This window comes from Colletotrichum graminicola (assembly GCF_000149035.1).
Source record: "Colletotrichum graminicola M1.001 genomic scaffold supercont1.54, whole genome shotgun sequence".
NCBI classification, from domain to species: domain Eukaryota; kingdom Fungi; phylum Ascomycota; class Sordariomycetes; order Glomerellales; family Glomerellaceae; genus Colletotrichum; species Colletotrichum graminicola.
The window spans coordinates 120,517-144,843 of NW_007361058.1; the positions used below are offsets into that span (position 1 = coordinate 120,517).

Consider the following 24,327-nt stretch of genomic DNA (forward strand, 5'->3'; position numbering starts at 1 on the left):
GTCCCGGACGCTGATGGTGATGGGTTTCTTGGCTTTCCCACACAGACAGGGTAAACAGGGCATCTATAGTGGTCCTCGTCCGATGTCTATCTCCCAGCAGTGACTCCCTCTTTCCGTCCCTCTCGGGGCTGAACTCCCTGAAAACTCACTTCATCCCGACACTCCAAAAAGAAGAAGAAAAAAAGGGCCTCTTCAGCCTTTGGTTCCCGTCTTCGTCTTCGCTTCACCGTTTCCTCTCAAGGAAGGTTCTGACTCGGTAAAAGCTGAGCTGGCCGTACGAAAAGCGTCGGGCTGCAAAAGAGCCCTGCCCGCCCATCCGTCTAACAAGGTACTGCTGACACCCCCGGTCGACACCGATCCAACAACCCCTCACCATCCCATCTTTCTTTCTTCTTTTTGCCTAGGTACACTGCGGAGTATGTATCCGTACATGCTGAAAGACTTGGCGATCGTGTGATGCGTTGCTCTTCCCGGCGTACGACCTGGAACATTCCTAAGTAAAGGGGCAAAACCGTTGCTGATCAATCATCTTATCTGAAAATCGTGATATATAATGTAGTTCATATGTATCGCAACCGTTGCCAATACGACGCCTGTCCGTTTCTGTCCCGAGTGAATACTCGCCAAGAGTCTCCACGTACATAATCCCCCCTGTTCCCCTCACCCCCCCTACCGTCTATCTGCCCTCTAAATGGCTACGAAAAAGCTCTTCTCCCCCTCCTTCGGCAGCACCCTCGCCCTCCTCATAATCGGGTCCTCGCAGCTGAGTCGGATCCGCTCGGGTGTGGCCGGGCTCTCCAGTCTCAGCAGGCCGTCGCCTACACGGTCCTCCCCGATCGTCGCCTCGACACCGTACTGCCGCCTCGAAGCCTTAAGCGCGTCGCGGATCGCGAAGAAGACGGCGCTGCCCATGAACAGCGGTGGCTCCCCCACTCCCCGCGACCGCTGGATCGTCCGCAGATCCTTCCACTCCACGTCCTTGAGGAGCGACACGTTGAACTCCTGCGGTATGTCGCGGAACCCCGGTATCTTGTACGCCCCGGGCCCCCGCGTGAATAGGTTACCCGCCATTGGCCCGTTGCGAAGCCAGAGCGACTCCTCCATTGTGAACAAGCCGAGGCCCTGCACGAACGCGCCCTGGATCTGCCCGTAGTCCACCGCCGGGTTGATGGACTGCCCGACGTCCATCTTGATGTCCGCCCGGATGCACGTCCACGTCCCCGTCAGCGTGTCCACCTCCACCTCGGCCGCCGTGACGCCCTGCGTGAAGTAGAAGAACATCTTGCCCCGGTTCTCGTCCCACCTATACCCGATTTCCGGCGTCTTGTAGAAGCCCTGCGCCGAGAGGTTCACGCGGTCAAAGTAGGCGGCGTGTGCCAGCTCTTTCATCGTCGCGTCCGGCCCGAGCTGCTCTCGGTACGGCGCTAGACGCTCGTTCAGCTGCGCGCACGCATTGTAGATGGCGTAGCCGTTGAGATCGGACGACGCCGACGCCGCCGTCGCCGAGGCGTTGGCTACCGTGTTGGTTGCTGTCTCGGAGATGAAGACGTTCTCCAGCGGCACCTGCAGAGCTTGCGCGGCGATCTGCGTCATCTTGGTGTGCAGCCCTTGGCCCATCTCCGTGCCGCCGTGGGCCACGAGGACGGATCCGTCGTGGTAGATGTGCACGAGGGCGCCCGCCTGGTTGAGGAAGAGGGCCGTGTACGAGATGCCAAACTTTGTCGGAATGATGGCGAGACCGCGCTTGCGCCACTTGTTGCCGTCGTTGAATCGCTTGACGAGTTCCCTTCGCAGCTCGTACTTGGCCTCCTTCTGAACCTGCTCATACATCAACGGCACGTGCCAGTCCGTCAGGGGCTGGTTGAAGTGCGTCGGCTCCAGCGGCTTATAGAAGTTGATCTCGCGGAGCTTCTCGACCGGCATGCCCAACCGGTCTGCGACCTCCTCCATGTACGTCTCGGCAATAAACATGCCTTGGGGGCCTCCGAAGCCTCGGAACGCCGTGTTGGACATGGTGTTGGTCTTGCACAGGCGTCCGCGGATGAAAACGTTTGGGATCTTGTAGCAGCCGTCCGAGTGCGACATCGCTCGCTCGCAGACTGCAGCGCTCAGGTCGAATGTCCAGCCGGCGTTGTTGAACACGTCAAGGTCCAGCGCTTGGATCTTGCCGTCCTTGTTCACGCCAACCTTCCATCGGCCCAAGAACGGATGACGCTGGCCCGAGGTGACCATATCCTCTTCTCTAGTCAACATGTAGCGGCAGGGGCGCTTCGTCTTCTTAGCCGCAAGTGCGAGTGGAGCGCAGAGCTGAATCGACCTCGTCTCCTTGCCGCCAAAGCCACCGCCGAGTCTCTTGACGCGGACGACAATTTTGTTGGCTTGAACACCGGTTATGCGGGCAACGAATACTTGCCTACAGGAGCGTTAGCATAAGACTCGGAACGTTGAGAGAGTTGATGACCGACGTCTCATTGGCGTTTTGGGTGCTGGAAAACACCTCCATCTCTCCGTCTTCAGGTTTCGGAATAACGAGCGAAGCGTTAGTTTCGAGATAAAAGTGCTCTTGGCCGCCCATCCGCGCCGTGCCAGTAAACACGTAATCACAGTTTTTGAACGCCTCCTCAGTGTCTCCGTTCTTGAGCTCTCGGTAATAGTCGTGGAAGCTATCTTTCTCGATGGCTTCCTCAATCGTAAGAATAGACGGCAGTTCCTCGTACTCAATCTTGACCGCTCGAGCAGCCTCGGCAGCCCTGGACGCTGAAGTTGCAAGTATCATCGCGATTGGCTGGCCGGCGGTGAACACTTCACCTTCGGCGAGGAAGACCTCGTCGAAACGAGGTGCACCCCAGCGGTTCTGCTCGGGCGTATCGATGTCGTCCTTGTCAATGTAGTCGACGACACCCGGCATGTCGAGGGCCGGCGAGTAGTCGATCGACTTGATCTTGGCGTGGGCCTTGGTAGACAGCACGAAGCAACCGTGCAGCTCGTTTTTCAACGAGGGAATGTCGTCAACGTACTGCGCCTCACCAGTAACCTGCTTCAGCGCGGCAACGTGGTTCTTGGACTTGCCGACAATTTCCTGTTCGTACGCAGCGGCGGCACCATCATCTTCGGTTCCGCCAGAGATGCCTCGCTCGAGTTCGTCGATAGCCTCGATATCAACGTGCTGGCTCTGCCCGCCCAGGTTAGTGATGACGTCGTGGTAGAAGCGATAGAAGAAGCTGAACGCCAGGGCCTTTCGGTACGAGGCCATGCCTCCCGGAACGCTGAACTCCAAGTCAAAGTCAGTTCCGAGGGCGTTCATCGCTCCCTCGAGCGTCTCCAGCTCGGCGATCCGCTTTCCCACCAAGTACTCCATGGTTTTCTTTGCGGCGACGGTCATGGCGGCCATGCCACCGTATATCAGATTGGACTCTGTAATGACCCCATCGTCGTCGACCTTGATACGGAGGGCGCCGGTCACAATGGCAATGTCGTCGTCTTTTCTCTTGGCCTGCTTGTAGGCTCTGAAGAACTCGTTCTTGGCGGCCGTTACGGGGATCCTGATGGAAGCGATGATGGCGTCTTGCGGGAGTGCCGTCCTTCGGTAGCCGGTGAAGAACTGTGACATGGGGATTTCCGTCTCTTGGCTCTGGGACTTGGCCACCAAAACGGCGTTGGCAGCCCAGAGAACAGGGTTCAAGTCTGAGATTGGCGACGCCGTGACGAGGTTGCCCGCTGGCGTGCCGACGTTACGGATCTGCCTTCCGGCGAAATACTTCAACTGCTTGTGAATTCCCTCAAAGACCTGGCCCCGAGCGTCGCCGTAATGGCGCGTGGCCTCTTTGCTGATGTGCTCCAGATCAGTGAGCACCACGTTTCCACCGATTTCCAAGTGGTCGTCCTTGAACTCGTACTGGCGCAGCTCTGCAATATCCCCCACATAGACGGAGATGGGATACTGCTGTGCCTTGAACTTGATTTCGATCTGGGTCTCGGTGCTGCCGCCGATGATCTTTGCTGAGGGGTATACGCTCTTGATATCGAGCAGCTGCTCGAGGGTGACTGGCCTGTACCACTTCTTCCTCTTGTTGCCAAACGCCAGCGGCTTCATTTCGTGCTTCTTCAAGGCCGGCGGGAAGATCAGCTCGGTGTCGGGGTTGTACTCGATGAAGCCGGGTGGCGTAAACCTCTTGATGGGCTGGTCATCGAGTTTGTCCTTGTCCATGCAGCATCCACCAGCCTTCTTCTCGCCGTCGCCATTTTCCATGCAGCAGCCCGAGCCACCGTTCGTCCGTGCCTGGCCACATCCCCTCTCGACGCTGAAGGTCTGGGCCGCTTCGAGGATGGGCTTGTACCCGGTACATCTGCAGAGATTGCCGTCAAAGGCCTCCTCGATATCTTCTTGGGAAGGCTCCTGGTTGTTGCGCAGCAAGGCGTACAAGCTCATGACGATGCCTGGTGTACAGAAGCCGCACTGGCTGCCGTTGCTCTTTGCGACTCGTTCTTGGGCGGGGTGCGGGGCCTTGGTGTTGCCGATGCCCTCGATGGTGATGACATGCTTGCCGTCGAGACTGGCCAGCGGGGCCAGGCAGGCGTTGACGCTCGCGTGGTAGATTTGCTTGGTCGTCGGGTTGAACTGGGAGATGACTACGGTGCAGGCGCCGCAACCGCCTTCGCCACAGCCGCTGTGCGGTGTTAGTGCATGCTACGAAGGGGTTCGTCCATAGCGACTGGACAGTGGCGGACAAACAGTTTAGTGCCGGTGAGGCCAATGCCACGCAAGTATTCGAGCAAGGTGGCCTCGGGGTCTACCTCGTCGAGCACGACGCGAGTTCCGTTGAGGTAGAAGCGGATGGTATCGTCAAATCCAGTGGTCAGCGTATTTAGGGGCCCAACATCCCTCTCGGGGGAGACTGCAATGGGCGCCATGTTGTCTCAAGCCCCTTTCCACGGTGACTAATTAGAAGCAAAGGTATGAGACAACCAGAGGAAAGTCAGGTGTGTTTGAGGACGGAAGAGTAGGTATGTAGAGACAACCCTGCAGGTTTAAGGCGGAAACAGACACGAGGGGAGAGAGAAAAAGAGAGAGGCAAAATACGAAAACTGATCAAGGCAAGGTACCGTTCCAGAGGTGAAGATGCGGACGAGGTAGGGGTAGATGCTGCTGCAAGTGAGTACGGCACCCCTTGTCGCGTGGTCGGCTATGCTGCAGCATCCACGTTCCGAACAAACGTCTGTATTCGCCCGTTGGTGCAGTTTGTGACGGATTTGGTTGTTTGTGTATGTTTGTACGTGTGTGTTTCTTGTCGGAGTGTCCGTTCTCTGAGAGTAGAGAGTCGCGGCTTGCGACGGACCACGGCAGCGCTGTCGCGAATCAGAAAGCCCCGGTATCAGCTTATCAGCGGGACTTGTCCAATCATCGTCTACGAATTTGGTGGGGTGGGATGTCTTATCGTTATCTGCCCCGCCCCCTCCCTTTAGCACCTCCCCCGCCACCTAACCAACTAGGTAACACACTAAGAATCAGCACAGGAATAGCAGTGGGCCTGTCGGCCGGCTCCGTCGCCATACGGTCGGCAGCTTCCACTTGTGATTCTCCGCCTCTTCGATGCAATATAGGTAGCATACTATATATATACTACACACACCTAGTAGGCTAGTACAAGTGGTTCATGTTGCCTAAGACTCATTAAACGGCGACTACGTAGCTCACGTGATAGGGTGTCAACGGCATCAGCCAGACAGACACCAAGACTCACTAGGACTCACCTTAGACGACTGCAAGCAAAAGGTGTCTCATTAGCTCCCTGGGCACTTTAGCAACAATCAGCGTATAGTTCCAATTACTACCTACCTTAGTATGAACATATATACACACGGCATACGGCTCATCAACCATCTAGCCTTGACTGTCTAGCAACCATGACCCGGCCAACAAAGCTAGACACATCACTCGCTTTTGTCCTTCCAAGGCTGTTGGAGAATGCATGTTTGCAGATGCCGCCGTGGATTACCATTGTCAACTGCCAAATGCCGCAGTGTCTAATTTAGCAACGCAACATGCCACACCAGTTCCGGAACGTCACATACGCGCCGCCATTGTCTACCGGGTACAACCCCGCCGTCTTCACCTGGGATCTCAACAGAAACCCAGAATTTGGTTGCGCCTGAACCATGTCAGCCGATGGTGGATTGAACTTTGGCACGCGAACAATGATGTAACCGATGTGACGCTTCCTGCCTTGTCCCGAACCCCGTCTTTATGCTGTCCACATCACCTCGTAATGGCCATTTGCTGCTACCTTCTACCTTGTTCTCCCCCCAATCAAGTAATTACGGAGGAGCCATCTCTCGCATATCAAGATGGAATTCTTCAACGTCGTAGATGGACAGCGCCGCGCCAGCGACAACCATCACCAGTGCACCAATCCCCGCACAGAGGAGCCTCTCTGGGATGCGCCCGTTGCCACGGTGCATGACCTCGAGGATGCCATCACGGCGGCCCAGAAAGCTTTCCAGACCTGGTCCAAGACCACGGTAAAGGAGCGAGCCGACTATCTACGCAAAATTGTCGATGTATATATCGCGCACAAGGAGGAACTGATGGAAATCATTATGAAAGAAACTGGGAAATCGGTAATTCGAGTCTCCCTCTGTGGCTACACGTAAAGCATGACCGCTAAATAGCCCCAGAGTCTCATGGCCGAGATCGAAATCGGAAATACATGCGAACAGACAACGTACTACAGTGCGTCCATTACCCATCTTCCCTCGAAAACGCTCAGTACACTCATGCCTGCGTCATAGCCAAGGTCCATCTCGAAGACGAGGTCACTTTTGAGGACGAGAAGCTCAAGATCGTGGCCACCCACCATCCTTTGGGTATCGTCGGCGCCATATGCCCGTGGAACTTCCCTCTGATCCTGTCAAACATCAAAGTGGTATCCTCACTCATCACAGGCAACTGCATCATCGTCAAGCCCTCTCCGTTCGCGCCATACTCCGTCATGAAGTCTGTCGAACTACTAATCGACGTCTTGCCTCCCGGCGTCGTTCAGGTGGTCAACGGCGGCACCGACCTCGGCGTCGCCATGACGCTGCACCCGGCTATCGCCAAGATCAGCTTCACCGGAACCATTGCCACCGGCAAGAGCATCATGGCCAACTGCGCGAAGACACTGAAACGACTGACCCTCGAGCTGGCGGGCAACGACGCAGCCATTGTAACTGACGACATTGACGTTGCCAAGGTGGCGGGTCAGGTTGCCACCGGATGCTTCTTCAACGCCGGCCAAGTGTGCGTGGCTGCGAAGCGCGTCTACGTTCACGAATCCGTGTACGGCGACTTCCTCGAAAAGTTCGCGGGCGAGGTGAAAAAGTCCTTCTCCATTAATAATGACGCCAAGTCGCCTAGCTTATTTGGCCCCGTCTCGAATAAGACGCAGTATGACGCTGTCCGGGACATCGCTCGCCATTACAGGAAGCATGGTAGCAACATCATTGCTGCCGAGCTTCCCTTGGATTCCAAGGGCTTTTGGATCCCGCCGACCATCGTCATAAAGCCGCCAGAGGACTCCGTTCTTGTCCAAGAGGAGCAATTCGGTTCGTCTTGCCCAAAGTCCACATTCAATAGTTGACACAACGAGGTGGTTTGTGATTGTTGAGACATGTAAACTGATCGTGCTTTCAAGGACCAATCGTACCGATACTCACTTGGACGGACGAAGAGGACGTACTCCGACACGCCAACCTTAGAAACGCCGGCCTTGGGGCATCCGTCTATTGTAGAGACATAGGCAGAGCCGAGAGCATAGCCAGAAGGCTGGAAGCAGGGACGGTTGCGATCAATGTGCCCGAGTTGCCCCATCCCGGCGGTTACTTCGCAGGGATGAAAGATAGCGGTCATGGAGGTGAGATGGGAAAGCAGGGCTTATCGTCATACTGCTACACCAAATGCCTTCAGTTTGCAAAGGGCTGAGGCTGTCATGCTGTACATCTTGATTGTAGAACTGGATTCACAATACACGACCATGTCCCGATCTCGGTCCACGGCTCCCTTATGGAACGGCGAAACAGTCCCTCCCCCCTTCCAGTAAGCAACATTCTCACGCAGCCTTTTCCGCACGCTTCTCCAGCTCGGCAATCTGCGTCGCAATATCCCCAAACGTATCCTCCAGCTTCGTGTACTCCAGACCGAGCACCTTCTCCGCCAACGACCCGTCCGCGCCGTAAATCCCCTTCGGGAGCGCCGTCTGCGTCGGATCGCCCTTCGGGATCCGGCCCTCCAGCTCCGGGAGCCTCTCCCGCACCACGTTGGCGATCGTCTGGTTAGACACGCCCCCGGGGCTGACGACGAACCTGCGACCCCCCGCCGCGGGCTTCGTCGCCGCGAGAAAGTGGGCGCGCGCCACGTCCCGCACGTCAACGTACAGGTGCAGGAACGCGGGCGGGACCGGCGACGTCGCCGTCAGCCCCGGCGCGAAGAACGTCTCGTAGAGCCCGTAGTTGCTCTGGTTCAGGCCCAGCGGGGACTCGAGCTCCGAGGTGTCCAGCAGCGGCCCGTACACCATGGGCGGGTTGATGGTCACCAGGTCGAATGCCGGCTTCTCCTCCTCAACGAAGGCCCAGGCAGCCTTCTCGGCGAGCGCCTTGCTCGCCACGTACGGCAGGTGCGGGTTCTCGGATGTCTCGGCGTCCCGCTCCGAGACCTCGAACCAGTCCCGGTCGCCGTAGATCTTTGGCGGGTCGGACACGGGCGGCCGGGAGATGTCGATCATGGCGGCCATGGAACTGGTCACGACGACCCTCTTGACGGCCGGCGCGGCGCGGCGGACGCCATGGAGGATCTCCGTCGTGCCCCGGATGGCGGGGCCGAGGAAGTCGGCGCTGGAGTTGCCCTTGCGGAAGTCGAAGGGCGAGGCGGTGTGCAGCACAGTCTCGAACGGCGGGTCAGAGGCGAGCGCCGCGTCGAAGGCGCCCGGGGCCGTTATGTCCGGCACCAAGGCGATGTCCAGCTGGGACGAGGCGAGGTAGGAAGAAAAGGTCTTGCGGACCTTGGAGGCAGAGGACTCGCTGCGGACGACGGCGCGGACAGAGTGGCCGGCCGCGAGAAACTGGCCGAGGATGTGCTGGGCTATGAAGCCGTTTGCGCCGGTGACGAGGACGCGTTGGGGCATTTCGGCCGGTGCTTTTTTGTTAATATGGTGATCAGGCTTTTTCCTTCTATCTTAGAATATGTAGCTTCGGTGCTGGTTTGGAGATGCAGTGGGTTTCGGAGAGACTTCATACTTCTATACTGCGACCAGAGTCTCGTTCGCTCACTCCCATTCCGAGCGGAATGGCAGCCATGAGGACCTCGCGGCGCAGCGAACAGGTTCCGAGCTCTAGTTCCGAGCTCTGGTTCCGAGCTTTGGTTCCGTGCTTTCTCTCTTTAAAGTTTCATCAATGCAACTACGTCTGAACTGCCGTGGCATACAAGCTTTTGCAATACAGGGCGGAGACACGATGCAAGAGACAGGGGACGAGACAAAGTTCGAACGTCGAACCTTGTCCTTTTCAACAGAGAGGAGGCCGGCACATTAACTTCCCCGTGGTTTGCAGATCTGTATATGGTGCATTGGTGTTGAGCATTGGGTAGAATACATGTATCATTTTGTAACTGTGACACCCAAATAGAGACCGCCTTGTTCCTGTTTTTGTAAAGTTTGAAGGCTATGATGTAAGTCCGTTGATTGTTGGGCATATTGCCTCTAAGGCATGGTATACCGTAGCCACTGGGCAAACTTGCCATTGGCTAATGCATGTGCTAGTCAGAAAGAGTATAGCGGCTGCCAAATAAGGGCTAGTGTTCTGGCAGAAACAGGAATCTAGTAATAGTAAAAGCATTATAACAGTAGGTATGCACATGGACAGCAGGCAAGTAAGTGGGTAGGTAGTCTGACCGCCTTCTTTGACAGGTTTAGTCTTCCGAGCGGCCGCGCTACTCTTTATGGTTAGTACGTGCATTTGCCAGTAGCAAATTTGCCCAGTGGCTACGGTACTCTCCTCTACTGATAAGCGTCTACTACTAGCTTTTAGTTTCGCAATGCAGAGTTAAGTAACGCGCATCCTAGTATATGCAGATGAATAACATACGTGTACCCAGGTGATATCGATATGTGTACATAGTGCTAGGATTTTAACCCCAATTCAACCGCCGATACGACGTTTGTTGATGTGCTACTGGGCACGGTCAACATTGATACCTCTCATTCAAGGTATTAAATTAGGTAAGTAGTCTCTTAAAGACAATGTGTTGTCCGCCGACCAATAGGAAAGAAACCCAGTCAGTGAGTATACAAATACCCTAGAAAATGGATCCGGGATTTCTTTCTTTGTATCATGCAATCTTGAAGCGTATGTATCGTGGATACTTACTTGTCTTTGATCCATAACCTAAGAGGGTCAGACTTAGACTACTTACCGGCAGCCAAATGGGGCCCAAGATGCGGAGATAATAGACCGCCTACCCCGACCCCGCCCCCGCAGATAGATAGACCACAGCAATCAGAGAGGAAGGAATTACACACAAAAAGTCAAAAAAGAGAAGGGAGGGGCTGCGACGAGTGTGTAGATAAATAAGCCGAGATAAAAGGTGGGCGGAAACCCAGCACAAAAAGTTGACCAGCCTGGGGGTCGAACCCAGAATCTCCTGATTGAGACTTTGATTTTTTAGTCGTAGTCAGACGCCTTGCCATTGGGCCAACCGGCCATGTCGGTTTGTGTTCATCTTCAGATGTTCATGCCAGTCAAACTTCAGTACTAAGAAGTACAGATTTCGTCTTCTTGGCTTTGTTTTAGTGGTTGTTGATAACACAATATCTAGTGCAGATGTACATTGACTTCATTGGCATTTGCCAGTCGCCGTTGGGATGGGTCGAAACTTTTCGAGAATCCGTTCTGACAACCAACACGTTAGGATCAGGTTGTATGATTCTAGGGGTCATTGGCCGACAGGACGGGAGTAGTTCCGTATCTGGCTGCCGCCACCTGAAAGCTGGTCTCGTTTAGGCATAGTCAAGAAAGAGGGTATCATCCGGCAGGCTGCCGGAAGATAACCCAGACAATGCTGTACAACGATGGACGACAGAGGCATCCATAGACTCCTTGAACTGCGATATGATTGCAAAGGCCAGAGGCACGCCTGGCACCTAAGGAATCTCTTGGACCGCAAGAAGTGTGCGTCTGCTGAGGCTCCGGAGGAGCAAGAGGCCGAAAGTCGTATCGGCCTTTACAAATGGGACGGTCACTGGAACGAGGCAGACGACAACGGCATAGTGTACGATCATTGCAGAGAAGAGATTCGAAAAGTGGCACGGATCGTCATGGCTGACCATGATCACAAGTTTACCGAAGATGTGCAGAACAACCGAGTCGGAATCTTCCGGGTTGCACAGGTCGATTCAAACCAGGGTCAAGAATCCCCCAAAGAATCAGATTTGATCCGTCTTCGATGTGGCCCTGATCATTTTGGATGAATGTTCGAACACGTTCTTTGATCACACTAGAACCACAGTAAGCAAATAAACGTAATAGGGCAAAGGGCCAGACGACTGACATCCAGAAGGATCGACATCCCTAAGTCCTGAACATTTCCGCAGAGTCAATTGGTAACCTCGTAGGTCACTTCTGAGCAACCCCGAGAAGGGACGAGATCAAAGGATGCTGACTTTATCGTAGCAAAACAAGCAAACGATGTCGTTCCAGCACCTATGTCACTGGACGGATAGTGCCTCGAAGATCCTCAGCTCCAAGCCCAAGTATGAGGACTCGGCCCACCTTCACACTGCCCCGTTACTCAGCATCAGCCAAGAGGGAAAACTGCAGCGAGAGATCAGTGACATCATTGAAAAAGCTGGACATGATGATCTACGTTGTTAAGTAGCAGAGGGATATTACGAAGAGGTTCATGCAGAATGTCGAGAACACCTATGGCCTGAGTGGCACATGGCGGGATGAGAAGCCGAGCCCCAATGGGGGGGAACCGCACTATCTGCGCTCAAGGTCTATGTCAGGAGCAGATGGCGAACCCCCGAGCACGGGTACAAATCGGAAAGCCAGGAACAAAATGGACGAACAACAGCGGGAGAGGGAGAAGGACAAGTTCACCTGGTTCCGCAAACAGGCTTATTTCACGAGCTAGAGCACACAGCAGATAGGGTCATACGAATGAATGAAGAAAAGGCTTGTATTGTCGGAAGAAGAATCCCACGGGTGGAGGGCCCATATAAAGGGGGCCCTCGAGCTCGTCCATGTGACATGGCACGTGGTGTGGCTGACGGTATCCGCTGTGATAGCTTATTATTTGATCTCAGATGTCGGAGACACAATCGCTGAGCTTGAGGGGTTGCGCAAGAGCGCCGAAAATACTTCTCATAGGGTAAGGCGATCCTAGGTCTCAGAAATGAATGTCTGATAGAGCTGACTTGACAACTTTTTTGTATATCAAAGATCTTCGAGACCTCAAACAACAGCAGGCTAGTATCCTGCAGGCGTGGCGGTCAGCACGACAGGTGGACAAAAGTGTTCGTCAGGGGCGATCCGTCATGATTTTTATCACCATCATATTTGTAAGTTTCTCCACCCATCGATATCCTCTTTTCTCTATCTGTCGCGAAGCATGGCTGCCAGCCACTGCATTCTATTGTCCTAATTGTAGCACAAGGTAGCTCCCCATATCATTCACATCAAGCGTCTTTGGTATGAACAATAAAGACATTGGTGACATGTTGCAAAAACGACGCCGTTTATCACAAGCAGTAATTAACGCCTTATGTAGTATGTAGTACAACACACCCCCCCAGATCGCAGAGATCTATCTTTGTAATCTAGCTGCCATTACTAGGTTAACAGGGAAGCCATCATAGCCACCCCCCTAGGCTTACTTTCTAAGACACTTTGTATTTACTGGAGTTAAAACGCTCCCTATCTATGGCTTGCGCGGGATTTAAACCTGTAAGGTCTATGACGCTTAGACGCTAAACTCTAGGGCTAGTGCTATTATGGCACACTAGAGCGAACTAGGCTTATAACTGTTATAAAAACAACGCTGTTTATTACAAGTAGCAATTAACGCCTTATGTAGTATGTAGTACAACATGATACAAATATGACTTTTGGTGACCAAGCAGTCTACATGTGTAAGTGTCTAACCGCCATCTCTTATAACCAACTTCTGACCAATGTCATACCAGTCCTAATCTCCGCCAGTGTGATTCTTGTCTCTATCATCTTCACCTTCTGGATGTACCCACGGAGGGTGCTCTGGTCCGCATACAAGTACTCTGAGACATGGATTCTCGTCAAGTTTGGAATCTTTGATGTGTTCCTGAGGCTGACAGGGGGAAAACTACTTAAAGACAGCAAAAATTTGTTAAAGAATCTCGAGGAGAGCGTCGCGAGAATAGAAAGCCGCCGTAGGACGGGTGCATTCCAAAAGAAACGAGGCATCGACTGGTTGGATTAAACATTCATGACTGAAACCACATACGATAACTATTCCAATAGTATAAGCTCGGCAGGTGGGGAGGTGCAGCCATCGAAGACTCCACAAGAGTTTGTATGTAGATAGTAAGCCGTTTATATGGTTCGACACTGGTAGAGACAATTTCAGCATACCATTTCTCTGTCGATTCGAAGTCTGCTCCAATTGTATTGATCTATACACTTGGAATTCGTAGTTTATCAGGTGGTTTCGAGTCAAGAAAAAACACAAGGTTTAGGACGCATTGAACCTGGTTTATATCTGAAACCTCCATTAAGGGACATATCCAAGGCTGTTCCTGCTAGGTGGGAAGGTCACATAGGTAGATGACGAACAGTGATACTCTAACACAATACAAACGTACGCAGCTATCATATTGATGTTCACCAAAAATTAACCTTAACCGTAGAGGCTAAGGGAACAAGCATAGCGTTACATGTTAGGTATTACGCTTATAATGCGTTTTTATGACTGTATAGATTACTATCGTGCCCCTTTGCAACCTTACGAGAAATCGCCGTGTACCGTACTCGGACTTCAGTTAAGGATGGTTCAGGGTATCCGAGACCTCTTCATAAGAGCTATAATGATCTTATAAGGATATAATACTCGGACGTACCGCGCGAGTTCAGATTGGAGAAACACAGGGTACGTGTTCTGGAGGCCCACTGCGGCTTCTTACCGATAGGAGTGAAGCAATCGCCATCCGGCGACGATTTCCCATACGCGCACTGATGTCTACAGAGCGGGTAATCGTCCCGATTGCCCAGTAAATAGACGCCGCACGGCCACAAATGCGGAGAAAAGTGTGACCCGCCCAATACAATTATCAGAAGGCATATAAGGGGCTTTTCCACAAAAAGTGCACAGGTAGTATTCTGTTATTTCGGTTGCCGGTAAAATGCGAGTGTGCTTTTGGTAGTCTGCCAGTGACCTACCCAGCCAATCAGACAATCGGATTTACTACAGACCCATAATAGTTACGCAAAGTTGAAAACTCCTCGGTTTTAAGCAATTCAAGGCTAGGCAATTATTTAAGGCAAATAGAGGCAACAATAGCGATTTATTCAAAACTTCGTTATATCACGTGACCATCTACAGCCCAAATTAATCCTGCCTATACTGCCTGTATGGCAGCAGCAGCGACGGCTGTAGTGGCGGCAGCAGCAACTTCGCCGGCAATGCATTGTGGGTGTCTGTTGGCGATGGTGGATTTGCGGCAAAAAGGGCGTTTTTCGCATGGGTTATGGACTGTGGCGGTGGCGGTTGTGGCAGTACCTTCCAAAATAGGCTTAAATTACTGGCAGACTACCAAAAGCACACTGGCATTCTACCGGCAACCGTTATTTCTCCCTACATGTATGTAACGCTTCGTATCTACATGGCCATGACAAACCAAAAAAGTTGGCAAGGTCATCCTGACCTTGATCTCTCAGGCCCAGCAAATCACTCAGATTCACTTCTCCTCTTGCTTGATACGTCCCGCAACATTTTCTCGTCCCTGAAAGCGTTAGCAGACGGACATGGGCAATTTTGCAGACTTGGTGGGCGATCCCAATTTTTTCCAGGAAATGAAAAGAGACCGAAACAGCACAATTGTCAAATAATTCTGTGCCTTGCCTCTCACAAAAGCACTCTACCTCGTGGCAGCGTTGCAGTCTTTGTTAGCTTTGAATCTCCAGCCAATGTTCTGTCCTCCCAGAAATCACTACCTCTGTACATAGCATGACTCTGGACACAATGCCCCGACAATTTCTAACAGAGACGGACTCACCTCATCCACCTTATAGTATGCGTTTTATATCTTTAAACCTGGAGAGATACCGTAACTTCAAAGCGGAGCCATGATAGCATTCTAAGCACTCCAGTAGGTAGTATCGCCGTGAGCCTCGGCTATACTATCTCACATATACAGTAATCAACAAGTGCCAGTGATAGTATTGACTGAAGTCCCACCTTCAACTGATCACCGGGCCCTGCGTAGTGCCTCTTCATCGGACCACTTGCTCTATCATGGCTTCGCAGACGGCTGTTGCCGGGTGCACCCCTGTCAATAGTCCACCATATTACAGATGAACGGCTTGTCCCTGCTGCAGGGTTGAAGGATGATCCCGGCTCACGGATTAAAGATAACAACGTTCTGATAAATGAATAATGGGTACGCCCTTATCTGGTATGACCCTGCTCGAGAGTATTGGGAGGCGCACGTAGGGGTAAGCGGCTGGCCTTATGGCTGGCCTTATGCGTGACTTCTTCTGGATGCAACGCTTGTCATGGAGAAACTCTCGCGCCACTGAAATGCAAGAAGCCCTCGATTAAGCAGTTGGCGTATTGAGGATTTTCATGATGACTTGACTCGGGTAAGAACGTTCGTCGGCGAATTCTTCAACAGGGTGGGGGGACTCTTTCTTAACGGCGCTTTTCTTTGTTCCCCTCTTTTCCTTTCTTCGCTGCCAAGACCAGATGGACTTACAAGATACTAGCCATAGTGACTTAGCAAGAATCAGAGTACCTCAATTGATCACGTCCATTGTAAAAGCATTCCGGACATTTATTGCGTGTCTGTGCCCTTCAGATATCCTCCGAAACATCAGTAAAGTGGCTTGCCGGATCTGATAGGGACGGATCTCGAAAGGCTATCCTTGTGGTTAGTTCGTCTTTATTGGTTAGAATATCTGCTCGTAATAGTGATCAAACAGTATCATGCAGATTTGGTAGTCGTGCTTCATCTGAGAATTACACAAGATGGCCAGGGAATACCTGTATTCGACTGAACATCACCCGGTATTGCAGGCTCCCCTTGATATAGTGAGGGTCACCAATAACGGGCCCACGACTCGTGAAGGTGCATCCCAGAGATCAGATTCTTCATTGTGGCCTGGTAGATGTTCGGGGCGTCAAAATGGATACCCCTATTTTGAGAAAGTGACGATGCGATGAAGCCGGCAGCTCCTTGCTCGAATATATGCCATACAAGCATCAACCTAGTCGGACATCTCCCGTTCATTGTATCCGTGCACTATAAACATTTGACGCTGTGCACTGACAGGAGTTATGTACGGGTCATTGGGACCCACTGCACGACTATGTAACAACGTTAACACTGATTGTTTGGATTATTTGTCTCGTGTATCTTCCATCACCGCATGCCCTTGTCTCCATCATAACATCCAAAGTCGTTTGCCTTGCCGTTCGTCATGTACTACCTAGTTGCCGGGGAACCATCTGCTCAGAATGGAAGTGACATTGGCCGGCCGGCTCAGGTGAGCGCAGTGGCCGCTGGGCTCGCTCTCGGTCTTGGAGCCTGCGGGGAGGACCGCAGACATGGCCTGCTGGTAGCTGAGGGGCAGAGCGTTGTCCAGAAGGCCGTAGAGGTAGGCACAGTCGATGCCGTTGCTCCACGGCTCGTAGCTAGACGGGGTGGTGAAGGCGCTCAGGGAGGTCCAGGTCATCTCCTTGGACCACTTCTCCTGCTCCGAGGGCGGCATGTCATTGAAAGCAACCTCGGGAAGCATGCTTGTGTTGCCGACAACGCGGTCTCCCTGCCGATGGGTTAGTAAGTTCTGCATTTCATTTGACGGCCGAAACAACAAGGGTCCGATCACATCACACGTACCTCGACAATCATCCACGGGAGAGGCTGGCCACCAAGGAGATCCAGCAGACTGGAACCCTTAGGGAGCATGAACGCGCTAGCATAAACGATGCCCACGACACCGCCAGGGGCGCCGGAGGCCGAGCGGGTAGCGACGTCGTAGCCTTCAACAGCGTTGCTGGCAACTACTCCACCATAAGAGTTGGAGTAAATGACGACCTCCTTGCCGTCGGAGACGAGCTTGTCGAGCTCGGTGCGAACAGCTGCAATGTCGTCAGACATGTTAGGCAGCGGGTTCGTGGTGCCTCCGACGGTGGGCAAAGATACGACAGATGTGCTGAAGTCGGCACTGGCCAGCTCGGCGGTAAGAGGCTGGAAGGCCACCGGCAACTGCCAAGCGCCAGGAACGATGAGAACGGACGGCTTCATTGCGAGATGTGACAGAAATACCGGAGAACAGTAAAAGAGTGTATTAGGGGGCTCAGGTCAAAAAGAAAGGATGGCCTGATCGACAGCAAGAGTATGAGGGACAAGTGACGGCTCTAAAGTACTGTTTCTTCAAGAAACCAAAGCATGAGTGTTGTCCCTTCGGTCCCCGCAAACAATGCGGAAACGGCCAAAATGACAGCCTCTGCGAACTACAAAACCCGAGGTAGCGGAAGAGATACCAAGACAGGAACAATATCGGACATTGCCACGCGGCCACGATTCGCTAGTGCCAGACTCATGGTGTCACGGTGTGTTGCCCCTCAGTTATCCACAACGGGCCCAACGTTGGCGGTGGGTTATCCCAGAACCCTCTGGTACACTATGAAAAGGGGCGAGGAATGGGACCCATATGTAAACGGATCAGTGAACGGAGAATGGCGCAAGAGCAAGGCCCCCAACTCGATCTAGCGGAACCAAAGTTGCAGCGTGTGGGACTGCGAATCGCCTCGGATTATCAACGTGCTGTATCGCCTTGGGCCCCGTATGCGCGGCCGCCGCTTGACACATGCATATTTGAGTCAAGCATCTCCTTCGTGGGCTGAATGCAGCGACAGTTTGACGATAATGATGCGCAGAAAGGGATCGCGGTCCACCATCTTGCTCTTACATACCTTGTAGTTTGCACCGGATCACAGGGTTGTTGACTCGCCAGAGGTCCCATCCGCATTCCGCGTTTTGCACGGCTACCGCCCGGGACAGCATATAGAAACCGAAGCTATAGTTGACAATTGCCGCAGAATCGGCAGCAAGCTGTCTGTGGCATCCCTGTATCAGCATGGATCTTGCCGACGATCAAAGGGGAACGGCAAGCCATTGCGGCATGCCGCGAGTTCGGGGTCAATGCTACAAGCGAGGTGCCTCCGAGAAACCGGCACTTTTTCATTTGTTTTCTTTTCTTTTCAGAGCCCACGTGCGAGGAGGATCTTGACGTGGGGATGATACTGGGTACAAGTTCACAAGCCCTTTGGTTATCGCGTAACTGGTGTGTTCCAACGGCTCAAGTAAGCATTAGTTAACGGGTCTGGAGGGGACCGCGTGTCGCCCTGGTTCTTCTCATTTATTTCTCTCAGGCCTAAGTATGGCTCCTACCCATGGGGTTGAGCTTGAGGATGTGACATGTGGTGGTGGGCAAGGCTTACATGTATATAATACGCTCCAGCTCTTGCGACTTCGCCCTCAAGAAAACCCACAACCGTCCGATTCACCCCCGTGGCCTTCCCGAAACTGTCAAGATTGACAGAGTACCTAAGTGGTTAAGTGGATACTCGGATCATGGCCGGTTGTCTTTCCGTTCCCCTTAATCTGCCTCGTCCAGTCCATGCCGAGAGGTCAAAGCGGCCCCCCTCCTAGATTACTACGTACCTGTAGGTTGCAATTGCTACGGTTATTGAACTAAGCATGTCGATACTCCGTACATCCTGGACACACCACCAAGACCATGTAATAGTAGGGCTAGCCGCAATAGATAGCTAGACTACGTAGTAAGTACGGAGTACTCCGTAAAGTATCTCTCTATACACTATGGACAAAAGAAACTAATATTCGAACGATGCCACCCACCGTACCGACTACCATGCATGGGTCCAATATGTGACGGCAGAAGTGTTTAGCAGCTGGGCCCACATACTTGATGTCCTTTGTGAAGTTGGGGCGGTTTGGGTACCAAATTTTGCGTAAAATCTAAGATTGTTCAGAATAAAACGATGCTCCGTCCCGACGTGCTATCCCATCTAGACGCGTTCATCTAAGCCGCCCCTCCGGAACGCCGTCGACGACCCGACCCGTTTTTATCGACCGCGTCACTCAAGAAACAGCCCGCGTGGCCATCCAGCAGCCCACCATGGCAGCCGCCGCCATGATGGCGTACTATCCGTACGACGACATGTCGATTGACGAACCCGAGCGAGGGTACCTGAAGAAGTTGGCCGATCTCGCCGAGCAGCAGAATCTCGAAGAGGATATGCGTTCATATGTTCGAGCTGTCACAATCGCCTTTACCGTCCTTGCCACCGTGGTGGTTGGCTTGCGGTTCACTTCGCGTCATTTGCAAAATGCCAAGTACCTAATCGACGATTACACAATGTTGGCGGCGTTGGCCATCTTGATCGGGAATATGATTATGAACTTGATTTGTGAGTGGACACACGATCGGTGTAACGGGCCCAGCTAACAGTGTATGTAGTGGTGGAAGGCGGCATTGGATTGCATTCGGGCCGCCTAAATCTCGAGCAAACGCAGTTCCTCAACAGAACTATGATAGGCGCCGAGATATTGTACGTCAACGGTGTCAATATGTACAAGGTCGCACTGCTGCTTCTCTACCTACGCATCTTCCCGATGCGCGAAGTTCGAAAAGGAGCTTTGATCTGCGGCAGCTTAACAACCGGGTGGACGCTGGCCTGCGTCATCGCCGCCTCTATTCAATGTTTACCAATCGTCAAGGTATGGGAACCCTGGAGGCCAGGCTATTGCATCAACCTCTTCTTGACCCAGCTGTGTATCTCCGTACCCAGCATTATCGTCGACATCGCAATTCTCTACCTCCCGATCCCCCATGTCTTGAAACTTCAGATGAACAGAGCCCAGCGAGTCCTGGTTCTTTTCACTTTCCTGCTTGGGAGTTATGTCGTCTTCTGCAGTATCTACCGCTTCAAGATTTTTTTGGGGTACACACCAGATGACGTACCATGTAAGTTGCCATTACTGAACAAGCTACTAAAGCGCTGAACTGACATACCTCGAGATTCGCTTGCGCAAGGCCTTGCATGGAACATTATTGAATTAAGCAGTGGAATAGTTTCAGCGTGCTTACCGACATTGGTTAGTCAAGATCAAGGAAAGGTCGTGTTCCGAATACAAAGCTAATAAGTAATTATAGGGTCCCATTGTCCGGTTATTGTGGAAAGGATTGCTTGACACTGCTCAGCGTAGTGGACTGGACAAGTACGCTCGGAGCATATCTACGAACAAGAAATCGGGATCGAGGTCAGCAGCCTTAACTATCGGCGGCGGCCAACGATCCGGAACCGCTTCCCAAGCCCGCGACGGCTCCAAGGACTGGTCAAAGCTTTCGGAGCCTAACAACAAAGCCAACAACTTCCGCGAAGAGGCCAAGTACGGTATCGGACTTAGGACAATGGGCGGAGGCGACGACGATCGCAGCTCCCGCAGCTCGAACGAGGTGGACGTAACCCCTCAAAACAGCGTCAGCGTGACGATCAAAAGTCCCGGCGCCTCGAGTTTCCGAGAACGCGACCAGAATATGTCGGCAAGGGACTATTACCACGGAAAAAGACTCACGAGGCAGCAGAGCACTTCGAACTATTCTCAGTCGAACAATATGATCTGGCAGCACCGTGAAATTGAAATAACTACGGAGCCGGTGGAGCCGGAATCAATGATTCCTGAACCCAGCAGCAAACGGAGGTCCGGATTGCCATGAGGCAAGCATGTGTGAAATACCCAAGATATTTTCCCTTTGTACGTTGCATAATACCTATATTAGTAGTTCACGAGAATACCCACCCCAAATGAATAAACCGGTTTGACAGTTCATGAGCATTCTCATCACATCCATCCTGAGCAACATACCTACAACTAGACCGATTCCTGGGGCCCATATGCACGTTGAATCGTGCCCTTGTAGCCTACGCAGGGGGCTTGGCCTACCTACCTGAGATGCGGATGCGTGCACCCGTCGGCCAGGGTCCATGGAGACGAGTGCCAAAGTCGCCTCAGCCCGCTCATTTAGGAACCTCTTGCGATTTCTTCTTTTTTTTTCCTTTTCTTTTCCGGACAAAATATTCGTGGTGATCACTCGAATTGAAATCGGCAAGAGTATATTGCTTATTTAGCGGTCATATATACGTGGACAGCGAAATTTAGTGTGGCGAGTTAGAAGAACAATGTCTTGGAATCACAGGCTGCACTCCGAGCACGGTGTGGCGCCGCTCACGACGCTCACTGCTGCTTGGTCCCCGCAGTCAGGGTTGCCATGGCCCCTTGTCTAGTCATGTTTCTACTCATGCACGCGTAGGGGACTCCAAGGACGGGGCGAATGGGCGCCGACTCTACGAACTCATCGTACTCGCAATATGTCACGCTGGCAGTTGAATGCCCCAGCAGGCGATTTCTTGAGCACTCGGGTCTTCCGACCATCTGGTTACGTCGCGAAGCCCCAGTTCTGACGTATAGTCTTCGAGTTTAGAATGCCTGCGGGCACATAGATAGTTATTACTAGTAAACGCAACTCACAACACATGTGATCGAGACATGAAAAGTTTGAAGAATCTGAAATACTGTACCTAGGGTTGACACTCGACGTATTCGAGTGGCTTATCGAATGTCTCATTCGCATTGGGGCTTTTTGTGAGATCATTCACAATTCCATGTCATGATTCTACGGTGCACCTCATCCAGTCAGGCGTATGACGGACTGCGCCCAATAACTACCAACGTCATCGAGTAGTTTAGTGACATGAAATATGAAAAGGTTGTGTACATAAGGCAGATGCTGACCCTAGCGTGTGCAGGCTGGGGGAAATCTACTGGTCTTGTTCGGCTTGTTCCTGTTCTCTGACCATTTTCAGATCCGCCTCCTCGGGAAGTTGTCTCACTGCAAAGATCAAGCCCACTGCAAGTGCAATCATGAGAACCCAGATTGCCTCGCCCCAGAGGTACTGAGTTCGCGCCCCAATGGCGAATAGACTCGTGTATAGTGCTGGCGAGAAGGCCCTGATGACACTGACGCCAGTCAACGCCAGAGCGTTGAGCGCTCCAAGAACCTGGGGGCTGGGCGATACGTCGTTGAGTGCCAGTTGGATGGCAGTGAAGGCCATGCTTACCCCGGAGCCAATGGCAAGACTGATGGGCACAAATATCCAGAAGCAAGTGATTGCCCCGGGGTTGTTGACGCCGGCTTTGAGGACGAAATTTCCGAGCGGGCAGATAAGGAAGAACCAGGGATAGGCGTACGAGCACGCACGCAGGACGCCATTAGTCCCCATGCGATGCTGCAAGGGAGGGAAGATTACTACGAGCCACAGGGCTTGGGCAATGCCGTTGACCGCCATCATGATTGATATTTGCAAAGGGGTGAATCCATAGCCACCAAGCGACACGGGTGTGAACCAGAAGACGGGGACTATGGCCGTATACGCGAATGCGAGGAGCATGAGATAGCCGTAGACGAAGAGGACGATGCCAACGCCGTTGGACTTGACAAGTTTAATGATGGAGTGTGTGTCCTTCTTGGGCGTTGCCGAGCTGTTGTCATCATTGCTGTGAGGCTCTTTCTTGAGCGTTTCCTCGACGAAGATAAAACAGGTCACAGCGGCTGTCAAGCCGAGGAAGCCAACCACGAAACTTGGCAGCGCGTAAGGATACTCAAGGAAGAATCGATTCTTGAAGAACCCCGGGTACTGGTGCCCAGGGTCGGCAAGAGCGCCGCCCAGGAGCGGCCCGATGAAGATACCGAGGTTGCCGCTGAAAGCGAACCAGCTGAAGGCTCTGGCCTGGGTTTTCGGGGTGCTGTGCTCAGCAATCATGGTGCGCATCGTGACAATAGTGCCGCCAAACACGCCTGCCAGGCACCTGAACAGGACCATCTGCCAGATCGTCCGGGCCATGCCGAAGATGGAGGTGGCGAGCGTGACGCCGACGAGGGAGAAGACGAGGACGGGCTTGCGGCCGACCCGATCCGACAGCATGCCCCAGAAGATCATGACGATTGCTTGCGTCAGGGAGAAGAGCGACTCGATGAGGCCACTGTAGAAGCCGACATCCGTGTCGGCGAGATTACCGTTCTGCTGGGCCATCTGGTTGATGTACGGGAAGATTGAGAAGAAGGCCATAGGCTCGACCAACCGGGCGTAGCACAGCAGGAAGATCTGCCAGCCTGGCAGCGGTTTGTCCTCCGGATCGTCATCGCGCCGGTCCGGCTCGGGGAGCGTCGTCGCCTTGGCCACGTCGGGATCGGCGGTTGGAGCGATGTCGTTGGCGATCAGCAACGGCGTCGTCTCGGTCGCGTCGCCGTCATGGGACGCGACGGCTCCGCGATCGGCAGGGGGCCTCTGTTCGGGTGGCATCCTAGCGACGATGTGCCAGAGAAATTAGTTCAAGTATCCGTGTGTTGTTAATCTTTCCGAGCCGTGACCAGCTGATTTCGGTCGCTCGAGGTTTAGTTAAAGACTATTGTGGCCAAGGCACCGAGCGTGACGAAGCGTCTCCGCTGAGAAATGAAACAGATGCCTATCCAATTTGGTGGCGCACCACCCACCGACCTCCACACCTCGGTCTGAACGACCTCGGTCTGCGAACTGTCAGAGTTCAAAACTATCCTCTTACGGTTAGGGCGTCTACGGCAGCTGGGCAGCAACTCCTTATGACCGTTGATATCTCGGTCCGCAAAGGATGCTCGAACCACTAGGTACACTGTCCGTATCGAGCGAGAAACGCAGGCCTACAATTTAAGATTGACGTATAGGATTGTAATCCTTGTGGAAAGACAGTGAGGTCCACAGGTGGCGTTTTGGCATATTAACTGTCCGCACACACAGACAGTAATACCTACTGCAAATCCTGTAACACCACTGCCGATCAGACTGGGAGTGATGGGCGCTCAAAATAATCATGGATTTCAATCAAAAGCTCGCTTAAACATGAGAGCTACCCTACCGAGACTACATGTAAGGCGACCATTATGGGGGGTATCTGACCTGACCTGACCATTGCTGATAAC

The 24,327-nt window shown here is 52.9% G+C and overlaps 7 protein-coding genes and 1 non-coding gene across 8 annotated transcripts; 3 read left to right on the plus strand and 5 right to left on the minus strand.

The window, feature by feature from the left end:
- Window positions 1–687: 687 nt before the first annotated feature.
- GLRG_09943 (xanthine dehydrogenase) lies at window positions 688–4,911 on the minus strand (the record flags this gene model as incomplete). The annotated part of the gene is made up of 3 exons (XM_008100628.1): window positions 688–2,413; window positions 2,466–4,667; window positions 4,733–4,911. 3 exons carry the CDS (start codon window positions 4,909–4,911, stop codon window positions 688–690), a joined length of 4,107 nt encoding a protein of 1,368 aa, XP_008098819.1.
- A 1,434-nt stretch (window positions 4,912–6,345) lies between these two features.
- On the plus strand, window positions 6,346–7,960 carry GLRG_09944 (aldehyde dehydrogenase; the record flags this gene model as incomplete). Its single annotated transcript, XM_008100629.1, has 4 exons — window positions 6,346–6,618; window positions 6,676–6,730; window positions 6,790–7,584; window positions 7,674–7,960. 4 exons carry the CDS (start codon window positions 6,346–6,348, stop codon window positions 7,958–7,960), a joined length of 1,410 nt encoding a protein of 469 aa, XP_008098820.1.
- A 127-nt stretch (window positions 7,961–8,087) lies between these two features.
- GLRG_09945 (NAD dependent epimerase/dehydratase) lies at window positions 8,088–9,158 on the minus strand (the record flags this gene model as incomplete). The annotated part of the gene is made up of 1 exon (XM_008100630.1): window positions 8,088–9,158. One exon carries the CDS (start codon window positions 9,156–9,158, stop codon window positions 8,088–8,090), a length of 1,071 nt encoding a protein of 356 aa, XP_008098821.1.
- A 1,483-nt stretch (window positions 9,159–10,641) lies between these two features.
- Window positions 10,642–10,732, minus strand: GLRG_13247. The gene has a single exon. It is a non-coding gene; the product is annotated as a tRNA-Arg (tRNA).
- A 2,397-nt stretch (window positions 10,733–13,129) lies between these two features.
- On the plus strand, window positions 13,130–13,486 carry GLRG_09946 (uncharacterized protein; the record flags this gene model as incomplete). Its single annotated transcript, XM_008100631.1, has 2 exons — window positions 13,130–13,160; window positions 13,215–13,486. 2 exons carry the CDS (start codon window positions 13,130–13,132, stop codon window positions 13,484–13,486), a joined length of 303 nt encoding a protein of 100 aa, XP_008098822.1.
- Window positions 13,487–16,710: 3,224 nt separating this feature from the next.
- Window positions 16,711–17,528, minus strand: GLRG_09947 (uncharacterized protein; the record flags this gene model as incomplete). The annotated part of the gene is made up of 2 exons (XM_008100632.1): window positions 16,711–17,046; window positions 17,121–17,528. The coding sequence occupies 2 exons, from the start codon at window positions 17,526–17,528 to the stop codon at window positions 16,711–16,713; spliced, it is 744 nt and encodes a 247-aa protein (XP_008098823.1).
- A 1,900-nt stretch (window positions 17,529–19,428) lies between these two features.
- Window positions 19,429–21,030, plus strand: GLRG_09948 (uncharacterized protein; the record flags this gene model as incomplete). The annotated part of the gene is made up of 4 exons (XM_008100633.1): window positions 19,429–19,720; window positions 19,771–20,277; window positions 20,332–20,408; window positions 20,467–21,030. The coding sequence occupies 4 exons, from the start codon at window positions 19,429–19,431 to the stop codon at window positions 21,028–21,030; spliced, it is 1,440 nt and encodes a 479-aa protein (XP_008098824.1).
- A 1,102-nt stretch (window positions 21,031–22,132) lies between these two features.
- GLRG_09949 (major facilitator superfamily transporter) lies at window positions 22,133–23,674 on the minus strand (the record flags this gene model as incomplete). The annotated part of the gene is made up of 1 exon (XM_008100634.1): window positions 22,133–23,674. One exon carries the CDS (start codon window positions 23,672–23,674, stop codon window positions 22,133–22,135), a length of 1,542 nt encoding a protein of 513 aa, XP_008098825.1.
- Between the last annotated feature and the right edge of the window lie 653 nt (window positions 23,675–24,327).